Here is a 25674-nt window from a genome sequence, read left to right on the forward strand (position 1 = left end):
AATCTCCGTTATCAAATTAATATAACCACCTGTCCTTTCTTTATCAGCGAATAAAGCTAAAATTAAACTGAAATTAAATTACCTTTAAAATACTTAATGTTATCAACACGATAACGACGTCTAATCCTTTACCACTCAATAAAAAGTAGATCCCCAGCTGTCCACTGCAACACACACAGACCTGTATACGAACAACAAGCAAATTCAAATCTTATTGCCTATCGGCAATAAAGCTATAAAAATTAAAAAAAAAAAAAAAATAAAATAAAAGGCTGTCTGTTGTCCAAAAATCTTGAAATATACAGAACACAACCAATAAAAAATCACCGCACTTGCCAAACGTCCAGTCCAGTACAAAAAAAAACCGAAAAACCAATCCAAAATACAAACGAAAACACAGAGCGATATAGACTATGCCCTCCTGCAACAAGACCTACTTACTCTCTCTATGAAATCTACCTAATATACCTAAGAATTTTTTTAATTTTATTTGAAAAAAAATGAGTTTTAACTAATTTATACTTTAGTTTTAAATTTGTTACTACAAATAATAGAATAATAGTTTGAAAAAATAAAATTCTGTTTTAGTCTTTCAGATTTTTCAATTATTTACCATTTTTTATTATCATATCATGATAATAAAAAATTCAAATTCTGACTCGTTACCATAAAAAGTTTACTCATCAGAAAATTCTAATTTTTTTACCAGTATTCTGGTTTTTCCATAAACTGCCTCAGACCCATCAGTAAAACTCCACTTTATATTGTAGATCTCTTGAGAGAAATTTCTCCACAAATTTTGCCTTATATTTATGAATACTAATCTTTTTCATTTATTAATGTCCTGTGAAGCTTTGCTTTTGGAGATTTCTCTTTGAATATCGTATATAGAAATATATATTAAGATAACTTAATATATACTTCTATAATTTTAACACTTCATTTTTTTAACTACTGATACTTCTTGGTGCCACAATGTTCTATTCCCGCTTCCAAAGAAATTTCAATCGCATTTTTGCATGATCTTTTTAATGGCTGAGGTCCAATGGCTGAGGTTTTCATGAAATAAGTCTGCAACCTTGCAGTAATTTTCCTATTGAGAAATTACAAGCAAACTATTTCTGTATATTATTCAGTAGAGTAAGTGAATATTTTTTTGTGCAAAATTTGTTGTATTATTATCAATGATAAAATGCTTACAAAAAATACATATTGTACACTAAGTAAGTGAGAATTTTCAAAGACATAACAATTGATTTTATGTTTAGACTAATATTATAACAAATTTCCTGAAAAATTATATTTCTCAGCATTCAATTCATAAAATATCTATTTAGTTTTCAGGACCAACATTATTGTAACACAACAGCGCACAATTTTAAATATGATTAATATTTTACTGCCAACATAAAATAGAAAAAAGTATGTTCAGTTATACCAAATGTTTTCAATAAATTTGAAACCAAAACATATAAATTGAATTGACTACAAAATAAATCTTTGATATACGCTAGACATAAATATGGTAACAAAGTGTATTTATAAGGGTATAAATATATATATTATATACTTAGTATACTTAAGTATATAAGTATACTCATGTGTATATATATATATATATATATATATATATATATATATATATATATATATGCTTTGTTGAAATTTCAGAGATTGTTTGGATTTGATAAAATTCAAAATATTTTTAGAATTGGTAAGGACTTATTGCTCATACATTATATTTCCTATTCTTTGTTTATAATTGGTCTGCATTTATTTTATTTTATTTTTTGTTATTGTTACTATAGCTGGAAGAAAAGAATGAACCTTGGGATAGCATAATATCAGACGTTAAAAGTAATTATTCAAAAGTTTGTGATTGGTGTAAAAAGTTAAGAGGAAATCAATACAAATGTGTTTCTGATTTGGAGGAATTTCTTTTAACTAATCAAATAGATGATGATATTGTGCGCAAGGTAACATTTTCTATAATTATTTACTTCATGTCATGTATATGTATTTAAAATTCATATTGATTTCAAATTTGAAAATTATAATTTGTGTATTTGATGCATTTGTAATATTTTTTTCGTACAGTTACTTTTGCATATTTCTTTAAATTGTATGCAGAGATTTTTAATGTGCTTATTTATATCAAAAGTAGTATAAAAATCTCGGGTTCTAGCTCCAATTTGACCTTTGACCCTTGAATTCATGATTCAGGCAGAACTTCAGGGTAGTTTTCCAAGATTACCCCCTGTTTGTAGTTAAATTTATACGCTGAAAGAGTGAATTTACTGCAAAATACATAGAAAAACACGGGTTTGAAATGCCTCCAAAATTACAACGAAGAACCAACAATCAATGTGGGGCTAGAACCTGAGGGTCTCTTTTTACGGGTTTATTCGAATACATTAAAGAATGGCTACTTTCAGTGATGAATGCGTGTTCACGTTAAATTTACATGTTGAAACAGTTGATTTAGTGAAAAATTCATAGTAAAACACATGCTTGAGATGCTCCATTAGCTACTATTACTTATTCTTCTTAGTTTGTTATTAATGCATTTTATTATAAAAACTTACTATAGACTGCTGATTACATTATGGGGAACCCGTCCAGTATACATGACGTCAGCTGTCAATCATTCTTTATATCGTTGATCTCTGATATCTATATGTAAATATATAGTGAATGTAACAGCAATACTGTATTAATTTCCAAAAATAAACATTATTAATCAGACAGCAAAAAACATGCAATTCGAAGGAGTTAAGTTATCAAACGATTCTAACCCATCTGCCCCTTATATAGTATTCTATTATAAAAATTTATCTTAACGAATACGATTTAATTACATTTTTAGATAACATACAAAAGGATATTGAACGTTTACATAAGAAGTACCCTCCCAATGAAATTAATATTAAATTGAGAATATATAAAAAAAAAATTATTTTTATTTCTTCCCCAACAGGGATTTTAACAGACTTCAAGTCGGAAAAAATACAATTTTTGTTGAAAATATATCGTGTATTGATAGTGCTTTTAATGATTTAACTGAACAGTATTTTGAATTGAAACACAAACTAAAAAAATATATTTCTGTTTCTGATTTGTTGATGTGGATTGAAATTCCAAATGAAAAACAAGCATTAGGTGGTTCTTATTAAAACAATCGTGGAATGTTAGCGATAAAAATCATTTAATATTTATGAATTTTTAATGTCTATAAAAGCGAAGTTAGTGCTATAAAATCCCAAGCAGAAAAATATAAAGGAAACAATATTAAATATTATATTGTTGTTGTTGAGGTGAAGAAATGTGTAGATAATCATTACAATTCCTGTAAAGTCAATTTACATAGTAGTACTCGATATGCGTTAAATGTTTGTGAAAATCAAGCCAATTTAAACGAACAGTATTTAGAAGCTTATGAAAAAATAACGAATCTTTCGAAAGGTTTATTCAAATGAGAAGCGGTTAGGTAATTAATAAAATATTGAGATTGGTTCTTTATGTATCAGAATTCAATCCACTTTACGGTAGAAACAGTACATATTTACCATTACCGAAAGCCTTGAGAAAGAAACATCCTGTAATAAATATAAAAAATGACGATAAGAATGTTTCTTTTGTATTCTACACCATCTACATCCTCAAAGTGGATATCGTTATCGAGTTTCGTTTTATAAAAAATTTGAAAATCATTTAAACATAAAAGGAATAAAGTATCCAGTTTGCGTGAAAAATATTGATATATTTGTGGCTCAAAACACAGATATTGGTGTAAATGTGTTGTGTTATTATATTGAACGCGATGAAGAATCATTTAATTCTAATTTGTATTAAAGCGTGCAAGTAATAATAATAATAATCGAAAAATTGTGATTTGGTTGTTATTAACTGATGTTGAACTAAATTGAAGTCATACACTAATACATATGGGAAATGAAGTTTATCAAGACTGATGGGTGGTTTGAATAAAAGCGATAGAAAATGTGAATATTGTCCCTATTGTTTGTGCTGTTTTAAATCATGGACTAGTGAAGTGGACGCGAAAAAAAGACTTGAAATACATATTGAAGATTGTAAGCAAGGAAAGGTTAGATAATTAGAATGCCAAATGAATGGTAAGGGAGAGAAATGTAGACGTGGTAATATTTTATCATATAGAGATTATTCTTCAACCTAATGCGCACCTTTTGTTATATATGCAGCTTTCAAATCGTTTATCATTCCAAATCATATCACGAATCCTGAACCTGCTAGTTATACAACAAAAACCAGACGCTCATAAACCGTCTGGATTTGTTATGTTATAATAGATTAAAATAGATGTGTTGTTGAAACAACATTGTATAGAGTCCAAGCAAGTAATGATAATGTGATTGAAAGATTTTTCCATGATTTATGTGAAAAATGTGAGTATTTTACAAAGAAATTATTAGCCGGAATATCCTTAATTATGACCGCAGAAGACAATGAAAGATTTCAAAAAACCACTAATATGTGGCGATGAGTTTGATAGTGACGAGAATCGTGTAAGACATCATTCTCATACTAGTGGTAAATTTCATATTTAGTGGTGGTTTATTTATTTTTTCATGAAAATGGCAATTTAGATTGTAAACTCATAACATTAATTACAGTAGTATTTCATAATTTACGCGATTACAATTCACATCACATCGTATTGGCGATGGATGCGTTGAAAGATAAATTAAAAATTTCTTGTTTAGAAAACAATAGTGAAAAGCTTATATCTATAACACTCAAGAATAAAATATCGTATCGACTTATAGATTCATATCAATTTCTATTTTATAGCCTTGATGAACTAGTGCAAAGTTTATTTCATAGCTGTCGTAAATTGTCAGGCGGTCACATAGCATATGCATTCTTTAAAACAACTTATTCACGGTTTCAAAGCAATATAAAAATAATTATGGCGATAACAAAATAAAAAAAATAGATTTGTTAAAGTTGTTAATTCAACGTAAAGGTATTTATCCTTATATATATATATATATATTAAATCGGCGTCTGTTTTCGATGAAATAACTGCCGCCCATCGGAGCGTTTTATGATGATTTAAAGCAACTACACGTCTCCGAATCGGATTATACTCACGCGCAAAACGTTTTGAGTCGATTTAAAATTAAAACGCTAGGTTAATACCACGATTTCTATATGAAATTGGATGTCATGCTGTGTTGGCTGATGTATTTGAGAGTTTTCCTTATAAAATTATTGAAGTAAGCACATTAGATCCGTGGCCATTATATATCTGCCCCACATTTATCATGGTTCGCCGCCCTCGAGGCTTTGAAGGTGTAATTAGAACTAGTTACAGACCCGGATATGTAGCTGTTTTTGAAAAAGGCGTTTGCGGTGGTGTGTCAGTGATTCCCAATCGTTATGAATATGAAATTTTTGATTGTAAATAATCGAAATGTTTACTCACGAAGTAAATACGATGTAGGTCGTTTAAAAGATGAAATAAAGGGTCAAAAAATCTATGAATTTGTTGGTTAAGAGCTAAAATGTATTCTTTAGTTTGGGGAGCCAGCAAACATCGTTTAGAACAAAAAAAGATAGCCATGGGGATTAAAAAAGGTTCTCGTATATTTGATAAAGATTATAATTTGAATGTTTTGAATCACGAAATGTATCAAGATTGTTTTTTTCAATAGAAACGTTTCATATTTCACATGAAAATCATTACGTAGTTTTAATCATCAAATTTACTCGATTGATGAATGTAAGATAGCTCCTTATGGTAATAAGATTCGCGTTAGAAAACTTCATTGATACACTTCCATATGGTCATAAAGAAATCGGTGAATATATGGTGAAAAAAAGACAATAATATTCTTCATCCACTCTATTAAAGCGATCGATTTCTTTAATAAGACTAGTTTTTTTATATAGCTTAGTTTAGTTTTCTTACAAATACTACAACTAGATCGTATTTTATTTTTTTCAACTTCGACGTAATTACCCGATGGAGTTCATAAGCTGTATTTATAACAAAATGACAAATACATTACATCTCTAAAGTGTATAGGACTTAATATGTAACATCAATACCATGTTTAAACTCTGTATCATGATAACTATGTCCATTAGACAGTTTTTTCAAATCCTTATAAATTATATATAGATCTGTTAATTGATTAATTTCATTCAAATCTGATTCAGTAAGATCATTAAATCTTTGTGGACAAAATATTTTTACGAAACCTTCAATTGATGCAATAATTGATTCACCATTTTTTGTCTTTGTAATTCCACTTTTTCAATTCTATTTCGCCTATTGGGGACCATTTCACTAATATTATTTGTATAATTTAAACTATTCAATTTATCGAAGATATTAGACATTTTTATGATTCTGTATATATAAAAGTAATAATATTTAAAATAACAATTTATTGTTGATCAAAATTATCGTTTTATTATAGATTTATAAATGAGTTTAATAAATGTGTGTTATGAACAGACTATTCATGTGGTATCTTTGATAATTTTAAGCTGATTATCGATACGAATACGGGTTTTTTTAACGCGAAGAAATTATCTAAAGATGGTTGGAAACATTTTTTTTCATTGGCGTGAAAATAAACAATCTAAAGAATTAATCAATTATTATTCAGAAACTTTGGCTACTCAAAATTCCCATGAGCCAAACACTGTATATGTAGTTAGTCCAAAAGGTAATAAAAATGAATTAGATTTACTAATTTCTGGTACATATTTAAGAGAAGAGTTAATTTTGAATTTAGCGTGTTGGATATCAAAACATTTTTACGATAAATGTAATAAAATTATAAAATAATATTTCATCAAAGATTATAAGACGTATCAAAACGATAATATTCAGCTGCATTCGAAGTTGCGATGTATAGAAAATAAGCAAGAAGAATTGCAAAAATAAATTAATACAATTGTAGATGAGAATTTAAAACATAAGTTACAAATTAACGAATTAAACGGTAATGTAAAAAAAATTAAACCATGGCCACACCATATTTATCTGCACTTTTCCACTCGACGAAAGTGATAAAGGCATTATAATTTTGGATAAAAATAAAGATAATGAATATAAATATTATGTTATTCGCGTTCAATATAGAAATTTAGATGATGCATTGAATAAACTAAAAAAAGATATCCCAATTCTATAATTGTTTATCAAAAATTAAAAGATCCGAATAGCGTATGACTTTTTAATCTTGCTTTTAAAGATCTTAAATTTAAAAGAAAACGTAATCATTTTAATATAGATATGAAATTTTATGATTTTATACCAAAGTTAGATATGTTATATGAAAAAATTTTTTAATAAGTTGCAAATCGCGGCAACAGCAAAAGAAGGCGTGAAGACGAGTCGGATTAATGTAATACATATTATTTTTTTAAAACATTATTATTTATGTTATTTTTTTTAACTTCCATAGAACGGAGATGTCCATTAAAGCGGATTTAGTGAAAGAATTAACCAAACCGGCTAGACGTAATTTTCCTACTAAAAAGACTGAATTAAAGGGTCTAAACGACCTTGTCCAAGCAGATATAGTCGAAATGATTCCTTATTCTCGAATCAATAAGGGTTATAAATATTTGTTGACTGTTATTGATTGTTTTATTGTTTTCTTCGCCTACGCTATACCGTTAAAGAATAAGACGGGTAAAGAGATCGAATCCGCTTTGCAACCAATATTTGGAAAACATAAGATGAAACATTTTCAAACGGATCACGGAAAGGAATTTATAATCCAAAGTGAAAGGCCTATTGAAACAATTCAACATAAATCATTATTTTGCATATTCAGATAAAAAAGCTGCCATAGTTGAACGCTTTAATAGAACCCTAAAAACGAAAATGTGGTCTAAATTTACAGAACAGGGAAGCTGCAAGTGGATTGATATGCTGCAAGCCCTAGTTGATGAGTACAACAATACCGTGAATTCAGTTACAAAATTTAAACCAAAACATGTAAATAAGACGAACGAATCGCAAGTGCTTGCTAATCTAAACAAAAAATACGATGGAAAAAAATGGTGGTGTAAAAATTACGTTCGCATAAGCAAACATATAAAAGTTCGAAAAGGGTTATTTACCGAATTGGAAGAATGAAATATTCAAAATACAGTTCCCATATAAAACGCAACCCAACCTTATATTGGTAGGTATTGAAATAATAAAAAGGCATGTGTAAATGTAATTTACCATTTACACATGGTCACTTCCAACATTTAGAGTAAATGTTGGAAGTGGCCGCCATCTTCTTGAATACAAGCTTCAATTCTTTTTACAGCGTTTCGTGCAACTTTTTTAACAGTTTGTGGCTGGATATTTAATGCAGCTTGTTCAATATTGACTTTCAATTGTTCAAGTGTTCGTGGTTTGTTGCTGTAGGCTTTTTCTTTGAGGTAACCCCGTAGAAAAAAATCCGCCGCAGTCAAATCTGGAGATCTTGGTGGCCACAAGCCTCGACTGATTACACGATTACCAAAGAATTCCTCAACGAAATCAGAAGTTGAACCTGCGTAATGCGATGTCCCACCGTCTTGTTGTAGCCAGCAGTCTTCCTCTTCCAAGAGTGCAATGAACTGAAATGAAATATCCTGATATCGTTCTGCATTAATGGTGTACTCGAAAAAAATAGGACCGATTATTTTCTTCCGCGATATCGCGCACCACACGCCCAACTTCTGCGGGTGTAATTGTTTTTCGTGATAAACGTGGGGATTTTCAGCACTCCAAATTCTACTGTTTTGGCTGTTTACGTAGCCATCCAAATGAAACCGTGCTTCATCTGTGAAAAATAACGAATCCATAACATTAATTCCCTCACGCAGAACTCGACGGAACCGTTGACAATATTGTAGCCGTTTTTCTTTGTCAGGCTCAAGAAGTTGATGAACCGTTTGAATGCGATAAGGTCGTAATTGTAATCGTTTGGTCGCCCGATGATCAGTTGATTTAGACAAATTAATTTCAGCAGACAAACGTCTGATCGATTTATTTGGCGAGGCGAGTAATCGGTCTTTGATTTCAGTGACTGTATCTGTATTCAACACTGACGCAGATCTTTTCTGTTCCTTGTTATTAACAGAACCGGTCTCTCTAAATTTTGCAACTAACCTTAATACTGATGTTTTGTTAGGAGCTGGTTTATTTGGGTACTTATGGCGAAACAAATCTTGCACTGCAACCACTGATTTCGTACTGAAGTACGACTCAACAATGAAAACACGAAAACACCATCTTGTCTCTAGCAATACACTGAACGTTATGATTGCATTGTTGTTACTATCGGTAGTGTTCTACTGCGTCGTCGCGATGTTCAGATGTTGGACGAGTCCATTTCAGTAACGAGTAGTGGAGTAAGCTTGATTTTTTAAATTTCATGGATGAGTGATTGATGGGTTGCGTTTTATATGGAACACTCTGTACATTCGGTGCACGCTGAATCTCGACCGGTTACATATGAACTGATTGATAGTAGAAATGAACTCATAAAAGGACAATTTTATCAACACGAACTACAAAAATCTAATAACACAAAGATATATCAAATTGAGAAAATACTCAAACGAAAAGGCAACAAGGCGTATGTAAAATGGTTAGGATTTGATAAAAGTTACAATTCATGGATAGATTTGAGCGATATTATTTAACACCAATTTTTTTATTGTGAAAACAAATACATTATTGATAATACATCTTTTCTGTACATATCTAGATGATAATAATGTGGAGCTTTTTGATAGCAGTATAGAAACTGAATTTAAGCCTCGAAGAAATATGAATATTAATTTTGCCCATCTAACAAACCAATGAAACGGAAAATTAAAGATTGTATTGAAAACTTTGCGAATTATATTGAAAAATATTTTTATTGTGATACAATGCATATAAAAATTATTATTCATGGTGATGGTTTTTGCGATTTTCTTGTCATAGATGAATTTTATACTAAACCTGATGAATTTTATGCTGATTTGTCAAAACATTCTTATCATTTACTTACAGTTAGTAAAGTTGATGTAATCATATCATATCGGGAAAAGATCAATAGTTTATTGATTTAGATTTTTAATCATTTATAAAATAGATAACAACATGTCCACAAGCACACATAGATTTAATATTAATTATCCCTTTAAGGTAATGAATAAACCAATAAAAACTGAATTTATTGATAATTTTATTGAGTTTTCTGCTCTGTATAAATGGGATGAATTACGCATAAAAATAAACTCTTCATAGTGACTGTACTCTTGAATACATAGCATTACATGAATATTATCAAAATGATTTTTATGAGGAATTTGGAAATGATTTGGCAAAATGTCCTTATCATTTACTTTCAATTGGTTCAATTAAATTAAGCATATCAGCCACATTAGATCAATAGTTTATTGATAATCACTTTATTTATTTCTATATAGATTCACACATAGTGTGAATTGATTGTTTCAGTTGTATTAATATGTTATTTCACACTAATTTGTATTACCTGTGTAATTAGTATACCTGTAGAATAGATATATCAGTAGTGTGTTTTTTTATCTATAAACATATTTTATTGATTTTCAATGTGAAAAATTTCATAAAAGATGTATGATGAAGGAAGTACAACAGAAAACAAAGTTCCCCATCGTGAACGCAATGATGGGTTATGGATTCAAAAAACGAAGTAAGCATGGCTCTTTACCAAACACTATTAGATGTATTGTGTACGGCCCAACAAATTGTGGCAAAACAAATATCGTCTTTAATCGTTTAGTTCAACCAAACGGAGTACGTTTTCAGAACTTGTACATTTTTTCAAAATCCCTTCACCAACCTCTATATAGAATGTTATCATACTTGATGACGTTAAATCCAGAACTCGGTTGCTATGAACATTCTGAAAACTATCATGTTCCAAAACCGAAAGCGATTGAACCCAATTCAATAATGATTTTCGATGATATACTCAAAGAAAAAAAGGCAATATCGGTGATTATTTTGCAAGAGGTCGTCAAAATAAAATTGATTATTTTTATTCAGCGCAAACGTATTCTAAAACACCAAAACTGATACTAGACAATTGTAATTTTCTAATATTATTCTTACAAGACGGTTTAAATTTACAACACATTTACGATGAACACGTAAAGGTTGACATGTCGTTTGATGATTTTAAATCATTATGCGATTATGTTTGGAAGGCGAACCGTTACGATTTTCTAATTATCGATATAGAGAGTGATAAAAAATAAAGTTCGCAGTAGAAACGGTATCGATAAATTTTTAATTGTCGATTGAACGCTGAACAAACGCTGCGTTGACGTTTTCGCGAATAGACCATTAGTTTGAATTTTTTTCATTCTAGGACAATTTATAAGAAGGAGAAACAAATGGTTGAAATTGATAATAACGATTTTAAACATAAACATGGGGCTTTCATGATGGGTTTAGCCGAAGAAGATGCTTTATTTCAAAAACGCTTCCGAACGATAATAGATCCCATAAAGAAATTAAATTACATATACCAAAACCACCTCTTTCCCCTCCAATTGCTGGAAAAATTGATATAGATAGAGTAGGACGCGAATTGGGTGATAGATTGACAGGTCACTTACTAAAACATCAAGATAGGTATGAATATCACAGTTTGTTGGAGCAAGATTTAGAACGTTCAGATGATGATGATGAAGAAGTAGGTGTAGGTCATTCAACCATGTTATCTGAAGAAACAACTATACCATCAGAACAAACTCAAAGTGTATATGAATGAGAAGAACCTATTATACAAGATATATACCTATATTAGAAGACACTACTTTTACACAAACTTCTGACACAACTACAAGTGAAACTATAAAGCCATGTTTATAAATGTTAAAAAGAGGTCCAAAATCTGATTTAGCTCGTGTATATGGTGTAAAAACGAAGCGAACGACCACATTAGGTGATAATAAAATTGAATTTGTGGACGATAAAACTCATATGGGAGATTTCATTTATTCAGCCACACCGGACGTTTTAGAATTGTTAATTTTAAAAAATCCAGATCTAAAAAAATTTCACACAGCAGATATGCAAACTTATGGTGAAATGTTGAAACGTACTGGTGCCCACTTGATGATGCGACATGATGCAGATACAGTAAAAGTGAATAAACCTTTTAAATAAACTGAAGTGATTAGAGAGTTTTTCCCTTAAAAAAAAACCGTTAAATCAATATCCCCATATAAAACACCGTCCACGTCTTTCTCAGGCAGCGAACTACTGCATGCATAATTTAATTACAATCCAGTTTATTTATATTGGGATGATTCAAACGAATTGGTAGCTCTAGATTGTACACTCTTGTGGGTGAATATGATGCTGGAATCAAGAATGTTTCCGATGAAATCATACCCCTAATTAAAGAATTGAAAGATGTTGAATTTTAATAGATTATTAGTTTTTAATTATTATTTTTTTATATATAGAAAGGTCAAAAACAAGAATAAGATTAGATTGTAAAATGCGAGGAGGAAACCGGTGGAAAAGGCATTCCTGGTTTTCCAGGGATTGGTTTCCCCCAAACAAAAAAGGAGCTTATGATATGCAAAATCATAAATTGTGTAATGTATCTGATCCGATTGATGGTAGGGATGCGATTAATTTTAAACAAGCTCAACATATGTTTGAAATCTCAACAAAAAGTATAAAGCAAGCGATAATAGAGTATGATGAAAAGATTAAAAAGTATATAAAGGATGAAGAAAAGAGGCTTGCAGACGCAAATGTAAAGATTTTTAAATGCGGCAGATGCGATCGAGCCGCTTAAAAGAAAAATTGATCAGTATATAGATGCCTGAATTAAATGGTCGCATTACAGAACATTTCGTGACCGCTAACATCGAGAGAAGTTTAGAAAATGAGATTAAATCTATACTTACTAAAATGAAAAAAATAAAACTAAAAGTACTTTATAAAACATAGTGTATTTATAGTTCAATCGGTTTAGTATAAACGCGAAATAATCCGTTTTTTTATAATTCCATCGGTCCGAATTCGGACTGATGAAATGGAATGGATACATTAAAGAATCATTTGTTTTTTAATATCAAAAATGTATTTGAATAAAAATAATTTTTTTTTTATATTGATATGAAGATAAAGAAAAATACGAAGAAAGGAGGCCGTATTATCGTTTCTGTGGTGAATAAGGCTGTAGATTTATTACCATTTGAGGTGCATTTGCCGGGTTGTAATTATTACGGACCGGGGACGAAATTAGATAAGCGATTGAAATCTGGTGATAAAGGCGTTAATAAATTGGATGATGCGTGTAAACTGCATGATATTAGCTTATTCGAAATATTCAGATGACAAAAGCAGATATCAAGCCGACAAAGCACTTGCTGAACGAGCTTGGGAACGTGTAATCGCGCCAGATAGCAGTTTAACTGAAAAAGCAGCCGCCTATGCAGTAACTAACGCGATGAAACTTAAATCTAAATTTGGCGGTACACTGAAACTGAAAAGGGGCGATAGATTAAAATTAAAGAAAGGTGGAAGCGGTACTGCTAAGAAAAAAAAATTGATTCAATACCAAAACGCGCTTTATACGATCACGAATTGATTGAGTACGCAAAACAGTTGAAAATTCCACACTTCCATGGTGTTTTTATTGGACAGTTTACCAAAAACTTCGCGGTACTCATTGGGTTTGTTTTCGGAAAATCAATAAAAATGTAGATTATTTTGATAGCCAAGTGATACACTTCCTCGCCAGAATTGATGAATTATTTCGGAAAATCTAATGTAACGTACAATTACAGTAGACGTCAAGGCGGCGACGGTGTAATTTGCCGTCGATTATATTTAGAGTTTTTATGTGAATAAATTATATGTTTTTGATTTTTATTTTTTCTATATAGAAATGTCGTGTCTATTATCGATTGACGGTAACAGTTCAACTATTAAGAAATCGTTTTTTCCGCCAATCAGCCTTTCAAAAGACCGCCAATACGAATTGGGCTTAAAATGGCTGATGACCGCCAGCACTATTCCGAATGTGGAAGAGAAAAAAATAAATAAATTGTGTTACGCCTTCGATAAGGATGTTAAAAAAGATGAAAATAATAATGTATTTACAAAGAAAAATTATGTAACAATATCGATGGCTAGTTATGAAATTGACAATATCAGTGAATACATATATATATATATATATATATAGAATGGAATGAAAAAATTTAAAAAAATCATTTCCTTGCGATCACATATCAATACGTTACAAGCGAAACGAAAAGCCCTGCGTGGATAGATTTTCCGGATACAGTTTGCAGCATCGGCGTCTGTTGGGTTATGGTCCGAGATTCTCAAACCAAATAACACATATTTTAAATCGAATGATGAATGTAACTCCTGTAAACGTAATACGTGTAAAATGTAATATTATTAAGGGTAATTTTAGAAGCAAAGATCAAGACCGTATTTTACATGAGTTTCCGTTGAGTGCAGACCCCGGTAAGATGATTAAAGAATATCCATTTTATATTGAATTTCTACCGGTAGCTATGAAAGAAATTAACGATTTAGTTATATCGTTGACCGATGAAAATGATAGTTTATTAAATCTGCGTGGCGAACGAGTAGACATGTTAGTATTTTTTTAAACTCACGGGACGGCCGGCTTTCGCCTGGAAGGCATTACCTCAGCCGCTCTATGAGTCATGGCGGTGACTAAAACCCACCCTAGCTTGGGGCCCTTGCAGGCCCCCCATCGGGGGGCCTGTCTCCCTTGCATCACCGGAACGTTCTGACCTTCCGCTTCTGGAAAATTCCTCCGTAAGAGGGACTACCCTTCCAATCCTACTTCTTCACAAGGTCCGGGTATGCTCCCCACGCATACCCCCCTCCGTCCAACGCACCCTTCCCGCATACCTTGAGGTCCCTAATGCTTAATCAAACCTCGACTTTATCCACTCCTGCGTGTGATTAAAGCCAAGACGCCCTCACCAATAGGGCTGTCCCCTGACCCTATACGGTCCCACGTTTCGTTGTCCAAAAACCGGGGCAACCAGCCCAAGGCTTCCTTCATACATACATCCTTTCATAAAATACATCATAACAATCAAAAGTAAGGAAACCATAGAAAAACATCTAATTTTATACTGTACGCCATTCGCCAAATAACGAAGCTTGCGAGTAACGTTGCCAATGTCGCCAGTCCTGTCATTCGGGACCCCATTCAGCATACGCCTCCATCTTGATTTTCAGGATGCCTGTGACAAGGTTAGATACTTTTTCCCATTGTAGCCGCCCCTGTAGAATGTGCTCTACCGCGTTGTCCGGCGTCAGCCACTCCAGGCTTGACAGCCTCAGACGGCCTGCCCATCTGGCACATTCAAAAAAAGTGTGTACCGGAGTGTCCAATGAGCTACAGTAAACACAATGTGGTGTATCCCGTCGCCTAAATTTGTAAAGATATGTGCCGAACTCCCCGTGACCCGAGAGGAATTGTGTAACACAGTACGTCACCTCTATGCTTCCTCTGTAGCCACGGGGCGAAGCGTGGTATCAGACGGCGGATCCACTCACCCTTATCAGAGGCATCCCAAATCCTCTGCCACTCCTCTTCCAGTAGCTGCGTGCATCTCCTCTAGGTGCTCTCTCCTGCATTTTAATGAGTTCTTCAGCACGAAGTTTAACCAGGGGTATCCCCGCAATGACCTCGAGCGCTACTCCCGACACCGTTCTATGTGCAGCAATCACCTTGATTGCCGCTCCGTCTCAAGGACAGCCGTTCCACATTCCGCTTCCTGTTCAAGGCCTCAATTCAAACTTGGACCGCGTACATTAAGGAAGATAACGCGGCGGTCGTGATCATCTTTCGTTTGCTCGCCTTCGGTCCTTTTTGCGTCGTTATCGTCCTTCCCAATGTCGCGATCACCTGCTCACACCCCTTAGTCGCCTCTTGCAAATGGGCGGTAAATAGCCCCGAACGATCAATCCACACAACAAGGTATTTTGCTCGGTGCTGTTCCACCACCCTAACTCCGTCGACGTCTATTCGCAAAGGCCTCAACCGTTGCCTCCCTACAATAGCGACCGCTGCCGTTTTGGTGGGAGCAAGCTTCATTTCCTTCTCCCGCATCCAGCCACTAATCCTTGCTATTGCGACATTGGCAATGTCTTTCGCATTCCCTTCTGAGCCACCGGTAATAAGTAAGCCCAGGTCATTGGTATACGCAACCACTTCTGCTCTCTCCGGGAGTTCCATCCTCAGGAGGCCGTCGTACACCAGATTCCATAAAAGCGGCCCTAGCACCGATCCTTGTGGTACTCCACACGTCATATGAAAATTCACGTCGCCGTCTTCCGTATTTGCAACGACTCTTGTATCATGAAGATTAATCGTTGCAACCAGGTAATCGCTCAGTCCCCGTGCCCACAGTGCCTGTACGATAACCCTCCATGGGACACTATTGAACGCGTTCTCCACGTCCAAGAGTACAAGGGGGATCTGTCTTCGGCGCCAGGTGCCGGCCGCCCGTTCACTGGCCCAGTTTACCACATACTTGATGGCGTCAACTGTTGATTTCCCTTTTACGAAACCGAATTGGGTCGAGGAGAGCCCTCCATCGTCCCCAATTTCAGTCCACAGTCGTTCTACAATCAAGTGGTCATAAAGTTTGGCCAACTCATTAAGGAGGCAGACTGGTTTGTACTTTGCTTCCGGTTGGTCTCTTCGTGGTTTCGGAATCGGAACCAGTCTAGCCTCTTTCAAACATCGTGGGAAACTTTTCGCCAGGGTCTCGTTTAACGCATCTGAAATGTCCCAGGGATGATGGCTCACAAGATTCTTAATAATAAATCCAGGGACTGCGTCTGGTCCTAGACTAATCCTCAGGGCTGCCCGTCGAACTTCATCTTCCGTGAAAGGCCTAGGTGCTGCGCCCGGAATCTCCCAATCCAGATCCATAGTTGGGAAGAGACTCCTCACTGCCCTCATAGTCTGATTTCTAGACAGGAGAGGGAATTATTTACCAAATCTCTTAATTTCGATCTGGTAATCCCTCCCCCACAGGTAGTTGTTCAAGTCCGTCAGTCAGGCGGTCCCAGGCCTCCCGTTTAGTCTTCCTGATCTCGTCCCGAAGCCGGCGTTTCGCTTGTCGAAAGGCCTCTTCAGCTTCTGCCTGTCCATCCCGTTGCCTCCTTCTGAGTCGTAAAAGGCTCCTCTGAGTCGACAGGCTTCTCTTTTCATTGCAGTAATGCCATCGTTCCACCAGTATACTGGCCGTCTCTTCCTAGGTATCGCATCTGCTTACATGCGACACATGACTCAGGATTTCTTCCATCTTATTTGGACTCTGACGCCCTATTAGGGCCACATCTGTCGCAGTGGCATCTACTATCCTGACCACCTGCCTATCCGTGGTTTTCCACCTTTTGGGTGTGTGATTGTCGTTCCCTATAGCCAAAAGTATATCAAAAGTTATGGCTCGGTGATCACTTCCCAGCTCATCATCAAGCACCCTCCAATTCACGATTCTGGAGGAAGCGTTGTCCGTTACAGATGTAATGTCTATAATAGATCCACTACTTCTCCCCACAAATGTAGGGACTCCTGGCTCGTTCATTGTCACTAAATCCAAAGATGCAAACATGTTCGCTAGCACATATCCCCTGGCAGTGGATCTGAGTCCCCCTAACTCCACACATTCAGAGTTCAGATCCCCTGCCACAAAAACCGGTTTACTGATCATCAGGATGCGACGCTCCAAGCCCCGAAGAACATTCAGGAAGTGATCCTGGGTGCGATTCGGGGCTATGTACGCCGCCACAATCACAAAGCCCGCGAACTTCACGATGACGAAGCCGTCCCCCTGCTCCGACCTTAAGACGGCTTGACATCCAGCAACTTCCTTGATTGCCGTACCTCCTCTCTCGTCCTCGTACCAGCCGCCAGCAGCCAATATCCGAGGATTAGGCTCAGTAACAATAAGGTCTACATCATTAGTCTGTGCCGCCGCCCATAGAAGGTCATGGGCGGTTACACTCCTGCTGTTATTCAGGAGGCATTTCATTTCCGAGTGGTACATTCTCGTCCTACGGTCCGATGTCCAGGTTTGTTGCAGTTGAGGTATTTCAATTCAGAGTTACAGGTCGCCCTCCAATGTTCCGATTTGCTACAGTAATAGCAGCACCTTCTACCGTCCAGCCCAGTGCATGACGAGGCAACGTGAACGCTACCCCAGCATCTGTAGCAGGTGGTGTCCGGCTACCTTATCGTGACCCGACAGGACTGTCAACCGACCAGCAACCTTCCCGCAGAGGTCAGTTTTGTTAACTCGCTCTGCGGCAAGACCACTGTCGCCTTCTGCGTGGCCGCGTATGCTGGGCGTAGGGAGGTCACCCATACCTGGGTTTGCTCTCCAACTAGCCCCACGATATCACACAGAATTTCCTCCTTGGTAGCCTCGCTGTCCAGGTCGCGAACATGCACTATCGTCATTCTATTCTGCAAGTCCGGTTCAGCCACAACAACCGTCGGTGCCGTCACTGTCACCTTCTGCTTGATGTTTTGGACAGCCTCTGATCCCTCTGACCTTCAACTCGATATTGTCTCCACGACTTTGTCTTACGGACAAAATGACCGCAGCCATTTCGACACCTACCGAGTTTTTAACAGTTTTCAAGAGGCTCGCGTAAGAGACCCCTGGCTGGCTGAGCACCACCATCTTGGTCTTGGTCATGGGTTGTTGCACTTGCCTTGGAGCCGGACCGTCTCCATAAAAGTTTGCGTGTTCCGTCTAGCCCAGTACTCGGCTATCTTTCTCATCATGTCTCCTAGAGTACCCTCAGGGGTCACCAATATAAACGGGTCGTCGGCATGTTTGAGAACCCGATCCAGTCCTAGGAATAGGTGCCCCACCGCCTCCGTTCCTTTAGTTTTGACCAGGAGCACATAATTGTCCTCTATTTGTTGGAGGTCCTCCAAATATCCTAGAACAGTGACTGCCATTTTCATTACTCTGGCTACGTTTCCCGGAGTCCGCGGTTCTTTTATCAGACGTGTGAAAGCCGCAGGCGCCGCCGTCTTCACCTTTTCATCGTACCGATGACCTGGTTTGTCATGAATGTTGTATACAAACACCTTGCTCTTATCCTCCTCGTCCGGAGATCCGTCAGAACAGTAGTTGTTTCAAAACTCTGAGCAGCCCACCGCCGCTCTACCATGGATTTAAGCTCCTCCACCGTGTCTAACTGCAGCATCCCCTTAATTTCCGCCTGTCCCGGAGGGATTGTCTGAGCACCACGCTCAACCGACGGACCGTCGGTTGAGCGTGAGAGAAAGAGGACCTCTTTCTCTCATTTCCAGTATAGGGGCCATTCCCTCCATCCAGCTGCGTACTCGCGACATCTTGTGTTTCAAGTCATGTCGTCACCCTTTAATGGAATTAATAAAGTCGTCCAGGTCCTCTACGTCTTCTAGAATCGTCATGATGTCTACCCGTTCGAACTACTACTGGTATCCTCCGATTCCGAAGTTTATCCAGCGTAGTCCCGGCAACGTTCTCGTTCTGCATGGCCACTTCATGTTCTTCTATCAGAGAGGATCAGCCTCCGCCTCGGAGCTGGTCCCAGCCTTCGTTTTACGTCCTTTCCTCATATTTTTCGGGAAATAAGTCTTTCGGACCCACACTAAGCACAATTAGGGACTTAGAAAATATTTTTTAAGTCCACACCGTTCAAAAGATACGAGTCACTGGACTCGCTGCCAAGAGAAGCAAAGTAGATGTACACCCTCTTTGAACAAGTGGTTGGAAGACCGCAGCAATGGCGGGTTTCGTTCAGACCACGTTGCAAACAAAATTTAATAAAACTTAAAGTTTCACTTAAAATACTAAGACATACACAGTTTTTGTTCTTGAAATCAATATAAAACCACCGTATATAGTTAATATATAAATATAGTTGAAAACACCGTTAGTTGTAAATTTACTTGCCTAAATGTACTCTCAGTTTCGCTGCCACCACGTGGTCTTAGGCTAATAACACAAAAACACTATAACTAAACTTATACTTAAAATCTCGCGACTTGAACTCATACGATTGTACACACTGAAACAAACAAATCCACATACTTAACAATAAAAATCACAAGAAATACGACTAAAATAGCTAAACACACAGGAACATCTTACAACCCGACTGAGTAGTGCGGAACTAACGACCTACTATGTTGTTGGTATTGAAAGAATCTAAATAAACTATTGTAATTGAATTTTTATTTTTTTAAATATATATATGCCGCTCGAATTCGAAAGTGAAGAAGAAATTTAAACTGGTTTCATCACCAAAAAAAAGTTTCAGATTGACAAAAGAAAGCGTAGAGAAATTAAAATCTCTAGGATTTAAAATCGTTGGTGAGAAACTTAAAAGCACCAATATGTTATTGAAATGAAAAATTAAATTTCCGTATTATAGAATGTATAAGATGAATTATTTAACAGTCAATAAAGTATCGCGTTCAGATGAATCCCTAACATATAATCTACTCCAAAATCATTATTCATATGAGTAATATTCAATACTCATTCAATAAAATTTAAAAGGAGATTAAAATCCGTATAAATCAACCAGATATGTATACTGTTTCGGGTGAAAGTTATTTGATTGTTTTTGGAAAACTCGTCGGAGCAAACGGGAAAAATCTGCTACTTCGGAATTAGTTAATTTTGCCGTCGCCTTTTTCTTCCAGGATATATGATATCTTATCAACGCGCAAGAAGTAGCCGCGATAAGAAATGTAGGCATAACGACGGTTGTCATAAACCCTCTTTCAATGACAAACTTTCTACTACCATCGGCCGAAACAGCCGGGTGGATCAGTGGGAAGAATAAAGTCGATTTAGATGAAAATGGTACTTTTAATTTATGCATACTATTATCGAAGTTGTTGGGTTTCGCTGAAGATAATAAAAAAAATAATCGTAAACAACAGACAAGAACTTATCGGTGAGACATTTTGATAGCGATGTAAACGCGATACGCGCTACGGTTCCCGGCCATAAATCTAAAACAGAATTAACAGACATTGTGTGGGTTGTTCCTTATTTAAAGGTCACGCCTGAATATGAACTGGAATTAGCTAAGATGAGAGATCAAAATAAATATGTGCGTGTGGCGTTAAGAGCGTGAGATCTTCATGAAAACACAGTGGTTTCTTTTATGAAACCCGCGAATTCTTTTATGTGGAATGTGACAACTTTGTCGCAAATAGATAAACCGCGCTATGTTATTGTAGGGTTTCAAACCGACAGGAAAGATAACGCTATGAAGGACGCGTCAGAATTTCATTCTCGTGAAAAATATGAACGTAATGATAAATTCAAATAAATACCCCTACGAAGATTTTCAAGGGAATCAAACGTTAATGTTTAGGATGTTTATTAATTTTCAAAAATCATATTATTAAAATATAAATTCACCGTATACATTTTCCGATTACAAAAGTAAATATTGTTTATATGTAATTGATTGCTTGCGACAAAATGAATCCTTAAAGACGGATGTAATTGACTTAAAAATTAAAATTGAAGCAGAAGATAATTTTAAGCCTAATACAGTCTCGTATTGTTTATTAATTTACGATAATATAATTATATACCCTCTCTTGACGGGCACTGTGATAAAGCAACAGTAATAGATTAAAGGTTGCTGATTATTTTATTTTTCATATAAATAATATAATAATAATTTCATATATAATAATTTCATTTTTTTTAACTTTTAATGATATAAAGCTAATGATTGACATTAAGTAGAGATCAAAGAACAGTGCTATTATAATATCTAAACCACTATAACAAATAATTATTATTTCATTTAAGCAATGATTGATAGCTGCCGTCATGTTTAAAAGACGGGATTCTCCATGACGTCATCAGCAGTCTATAGTAAATGTTTATAATAACATAAATTAATAACGAACTAAGATGAATAAGGTAGAACCTCATAGAGCACCTCAAGCATATGTTTTACTATGAATTTTTCACTAAATCAACTGTTTCAACATGTAAATTTAACGTGAACATACATTCATCATTGAAAGTAGCCGTTCTTTAATGTATTCGAATAAACCCGTGAAAAGAGACCTCAGGTTCTAGTCCCACTTTGACTGTTGGTTTTTTGTTGTAATTTTGGAGACATCTCAAACCGCTGTTTTGCTATGTATTTTGCAGCAAATCCACTCTTTCAACTCTTGGAAACATACGCTCAGGTTCTGCCACAAATTTGTACTCAAGGGTCAAAGGTCAAAGTGGGGCTAGAACCCGAGGTTTTCTCATACTACTGTCAAATTAAAAAATATATGCATACAGAGTAAATAAAAAATGTTATTAAAAATTACATTTGCAACATTCACAACATAGTTTAAGAAAAGCTACTGCTAAGCTTAGTCATTACATGCTGAAAAATGTTTTTGGAAACCCACATATTTATCTGAAATATTTTCAGAATTCAGTGCTCTAAATCTACAAGGAATTAAAAAACCCGATAGATTCATTGTTCACAATAAAAAAATATTTCTGTCAGAAAACTAGTTTGAAAACATTGAAGAGTAAAATTATGCTTGCTTTCAAATATTTGAAATTTCATAACCAAAAATGATGTAACAGTAGTTAACAGTAGTATTTATTTATTAATCTAGTTTTGTGTTTCAAATTTGAATTGGTAAAAGCAATATGGTTTAAAATAAATATATCTGCATTTACATCCAATTACTTTAGTCTTATTATAACATATATATATACCATAACATAACATATATATATATATACCATATATACCATATATATAACATATATATATACCATAACATATATATATATGTTATAATAAATAAACAATAATAAATTATCAGTTTCATTAATATTTATTAGTTTCTATATATATTAGAAAATTTGACTCTTTTAATACAAATACTGATTGTCATAAATACTTAAATACATATTTATACTTAAATTATAAAATTGCAAAATATATATCTCATTAATAAAACAAAAATCATAACTTTTCAATTAAATTAGAGTTTATGTCATATTAACTCATAAAATATATTCACAAAATAATGGAAAAAAGATACTGATTAGTTTTTTATGTTTTAAGAACTATAATTACTGTTTATCATTTGCTAATTTATTGATATTGACACCTTGAAAAAATTCTTAGTTATGGTGCAGCTATGGTAATCAAAATAAACATTATGTCTCTTTCAAATATGGAACTGTGATTGATAACATTGTTCATGACACCTGAGCTACTTTTTTTAATATCCGATTTATAAACATAAAGAGAATAAATTAACATAATCTGTAATCTGACATGAATTTTACATGACGACCTTATCAACTAAAGCATATATCTAATAGCTTATTTTTGCATCACAAGTAGTAATCATGCAAATTTTAGTGACAGATCCTCCAATATTGATTCCGTATTCCAAATTACATTCAAACCAAAGTATACTGTTTTGAACATATCTATTGAGAGGTAAGTTGTCATCAAGTAGTTGAAGATATTATTGCCCAGACCTCCCTTCACTTGTACACATCAGAAAAGTTTTATTTTATTTATATACTTTTTTTAATAAAAATGTACAAGTGTCTCAAACATCCCTCACCATAGGGATATATGCAATATATTTGCAATATCTGTTCAATGTGCTTTCCATATAAGTTGAAACATTATTGAAAACAGTCTCCTGTGTTCCGCAGAATGTAGATCACAAAGTCAGGCATTACAGATTGGCACACAGTTGTGATGCGCTCTCGCAGATGGTTTTTGTCCCTGAACTAGACTATGTAAACTTGGGATTTTACATAACCCCACACGGTTCTATCCATTGGGTCTATTTCTGGGGATCGTGGAGCCCATTCCAGTTGTCCGTACAACCAATCCACTGGGGAAATTATTCATCTAGCCAATCACGAACTTGTGTACCATAGCGTGGGAGTGCACTGTCCTGCTTGAACCATTCTGGTTTTCCAAAACCCAGCAAATCTAAATCCGGCAGTAATTCGTTTCCTTATATTGCCAAGTAAGTTTAGCTCTTAACTGTTCCATCAAAGAAGTAGGAACCAATGATCTGGTCTTTCCATAAACTACACCAAACCATGACGTGATCAGCTCCTGCTCCTTACTGTCAATAAACCTGTGAGGGTTACTGTAGGACCAATACCATAAGCTATGATGGTTACCTCACCATTTACATTAAAGTTGGCTTCGTCTGAGAACAGAACTTTAGACAAAAACTCTGGGTCCTCCTCCATCTGGGTCAAAAACCAATTGCACATTTCCAAACAGCTATCAGGATTGTGATTTGACATGTGGTGTAACACTTGTAACTTGTATGGAAGATACTTGTTTTTTTGCAAGATCCTCCATACTCTTGACTGAGAAACGTCCACTTCCATGATTGTTCAGCAAATTGATTTTTTCAGATTTGCAGATACCTTTGCCAAAATCCCTTCTACTCTCTATTCTGAAGTGCTTAAACATCCACATCTTTTAGCATCGGTAATACTACCTGTAGCCTTGAACTTTGCTAGCAATCTACAAACCATTGTGTACGAAACTGGCTCTCGTTGAGGATGCCTTACATTAAATTCATCTGCAATTTGTGTATGATAGAATCCTTCTCTTCCACAAAGGAGGATAATCTCTGCCTGCTCTTCAGCGGTCAACATCTTTCAGTCCTGCAACTAGACACCTTGACTAGACTTTCGGGATACCATGTAGAATTATTGGCAGAAATGGATAATAAATTCATTTCAAGACTAGAAGACTGGCATATTGAACAGAACTAATGAAAAGTTCGCTTATGTATCTGATCAATATTTGTTGAATTAATCTGATAATTTTACATCCAATTCTCAGAACAGAAGTTTGAAGGTGAATTTCAATCTTCGTACATGTATACAACAGTCATTGTTTTTTTCCTATGAAGTCAATAGTTAAAAAAAAATCATGTGAGGTTTCAGTAGATGTACATTTTGAAAGATGAGTTGCTAGGTTAGAGAGATTTCTTAAAAGGCTGCTTTTGATATTATAATTAATCTGGCTATTTATAATCTACCTTGTAACAAAAATGATAAAGAAAGTTCTAATCACTATTTAAGTCACTTTAAAATTAGGAATTTTCTCTCACAATAAGTGAAATTCAGCTTTACTTGACTGAGTTTAGGGTGCAGTAACCTCTTTGGTTGTTTATCTATAAAAATGAAGAATTCACTTTTATCGAACTTAAGTATGTGTATTATATGGAATATAAACCACCAAAACACAATAATTAGATAAATGAAACTTATCATATTAATTTTCAATAACTACTTTTTGCGGTATTCCACATCTTTATATAGCTATTGGAAATTAATAGTAAGGTTAACTTTAATACGTACTGTGTTTTGGTGGTTTATATCTCATATAATATTAAATTTTATTAACACAGTGGTCAATATGTTAATGAATTATTTGAATATTAATATATATATATATATATATATACTTATATATTTACTATACTATATTTATACTGTATATTTATATTTTTACTATATTTATACTTATATATTTATTTTATATATATTTGTATGAATATGAAAATT

General features: G+C 34.7%; 1 protein-coding gene across 1 annotated transcript in view; it reads left to right on the plus strand.

Annotated features, from left to right (window-relative positions):
* Window positions 1–25674, plus strand: part of LOC142334470 (uncharacterized) — a 712180-nt gene that overhangs the window by 641549 nt on the left and 44957 nt on the right. The window contains exon 107 of the mRNA XM_075382526.1: window positions 1809–1976. Within this exon, the coding sequence (XP_075238641.1) occupies window positions 1809–1976 (168 nt within the window). The remainder of the gene's footprint in view (window positions 1–1808; window positions 1977–25674) is intronic.

Source organism: Lycorma delicatula, chromosome 1 (genome assembly GCF_047948215.1).
Source record: "Lycorma delicatula isolate Av1 chromosome 1, ASM4794821v1, whole genome shotgun sequence".
NCBI lineage: Eukaryota > Metazoa > Arthropoda > Insecta > Hemiptera > Fulgoridae > Lycorma > Lycorma delicatula.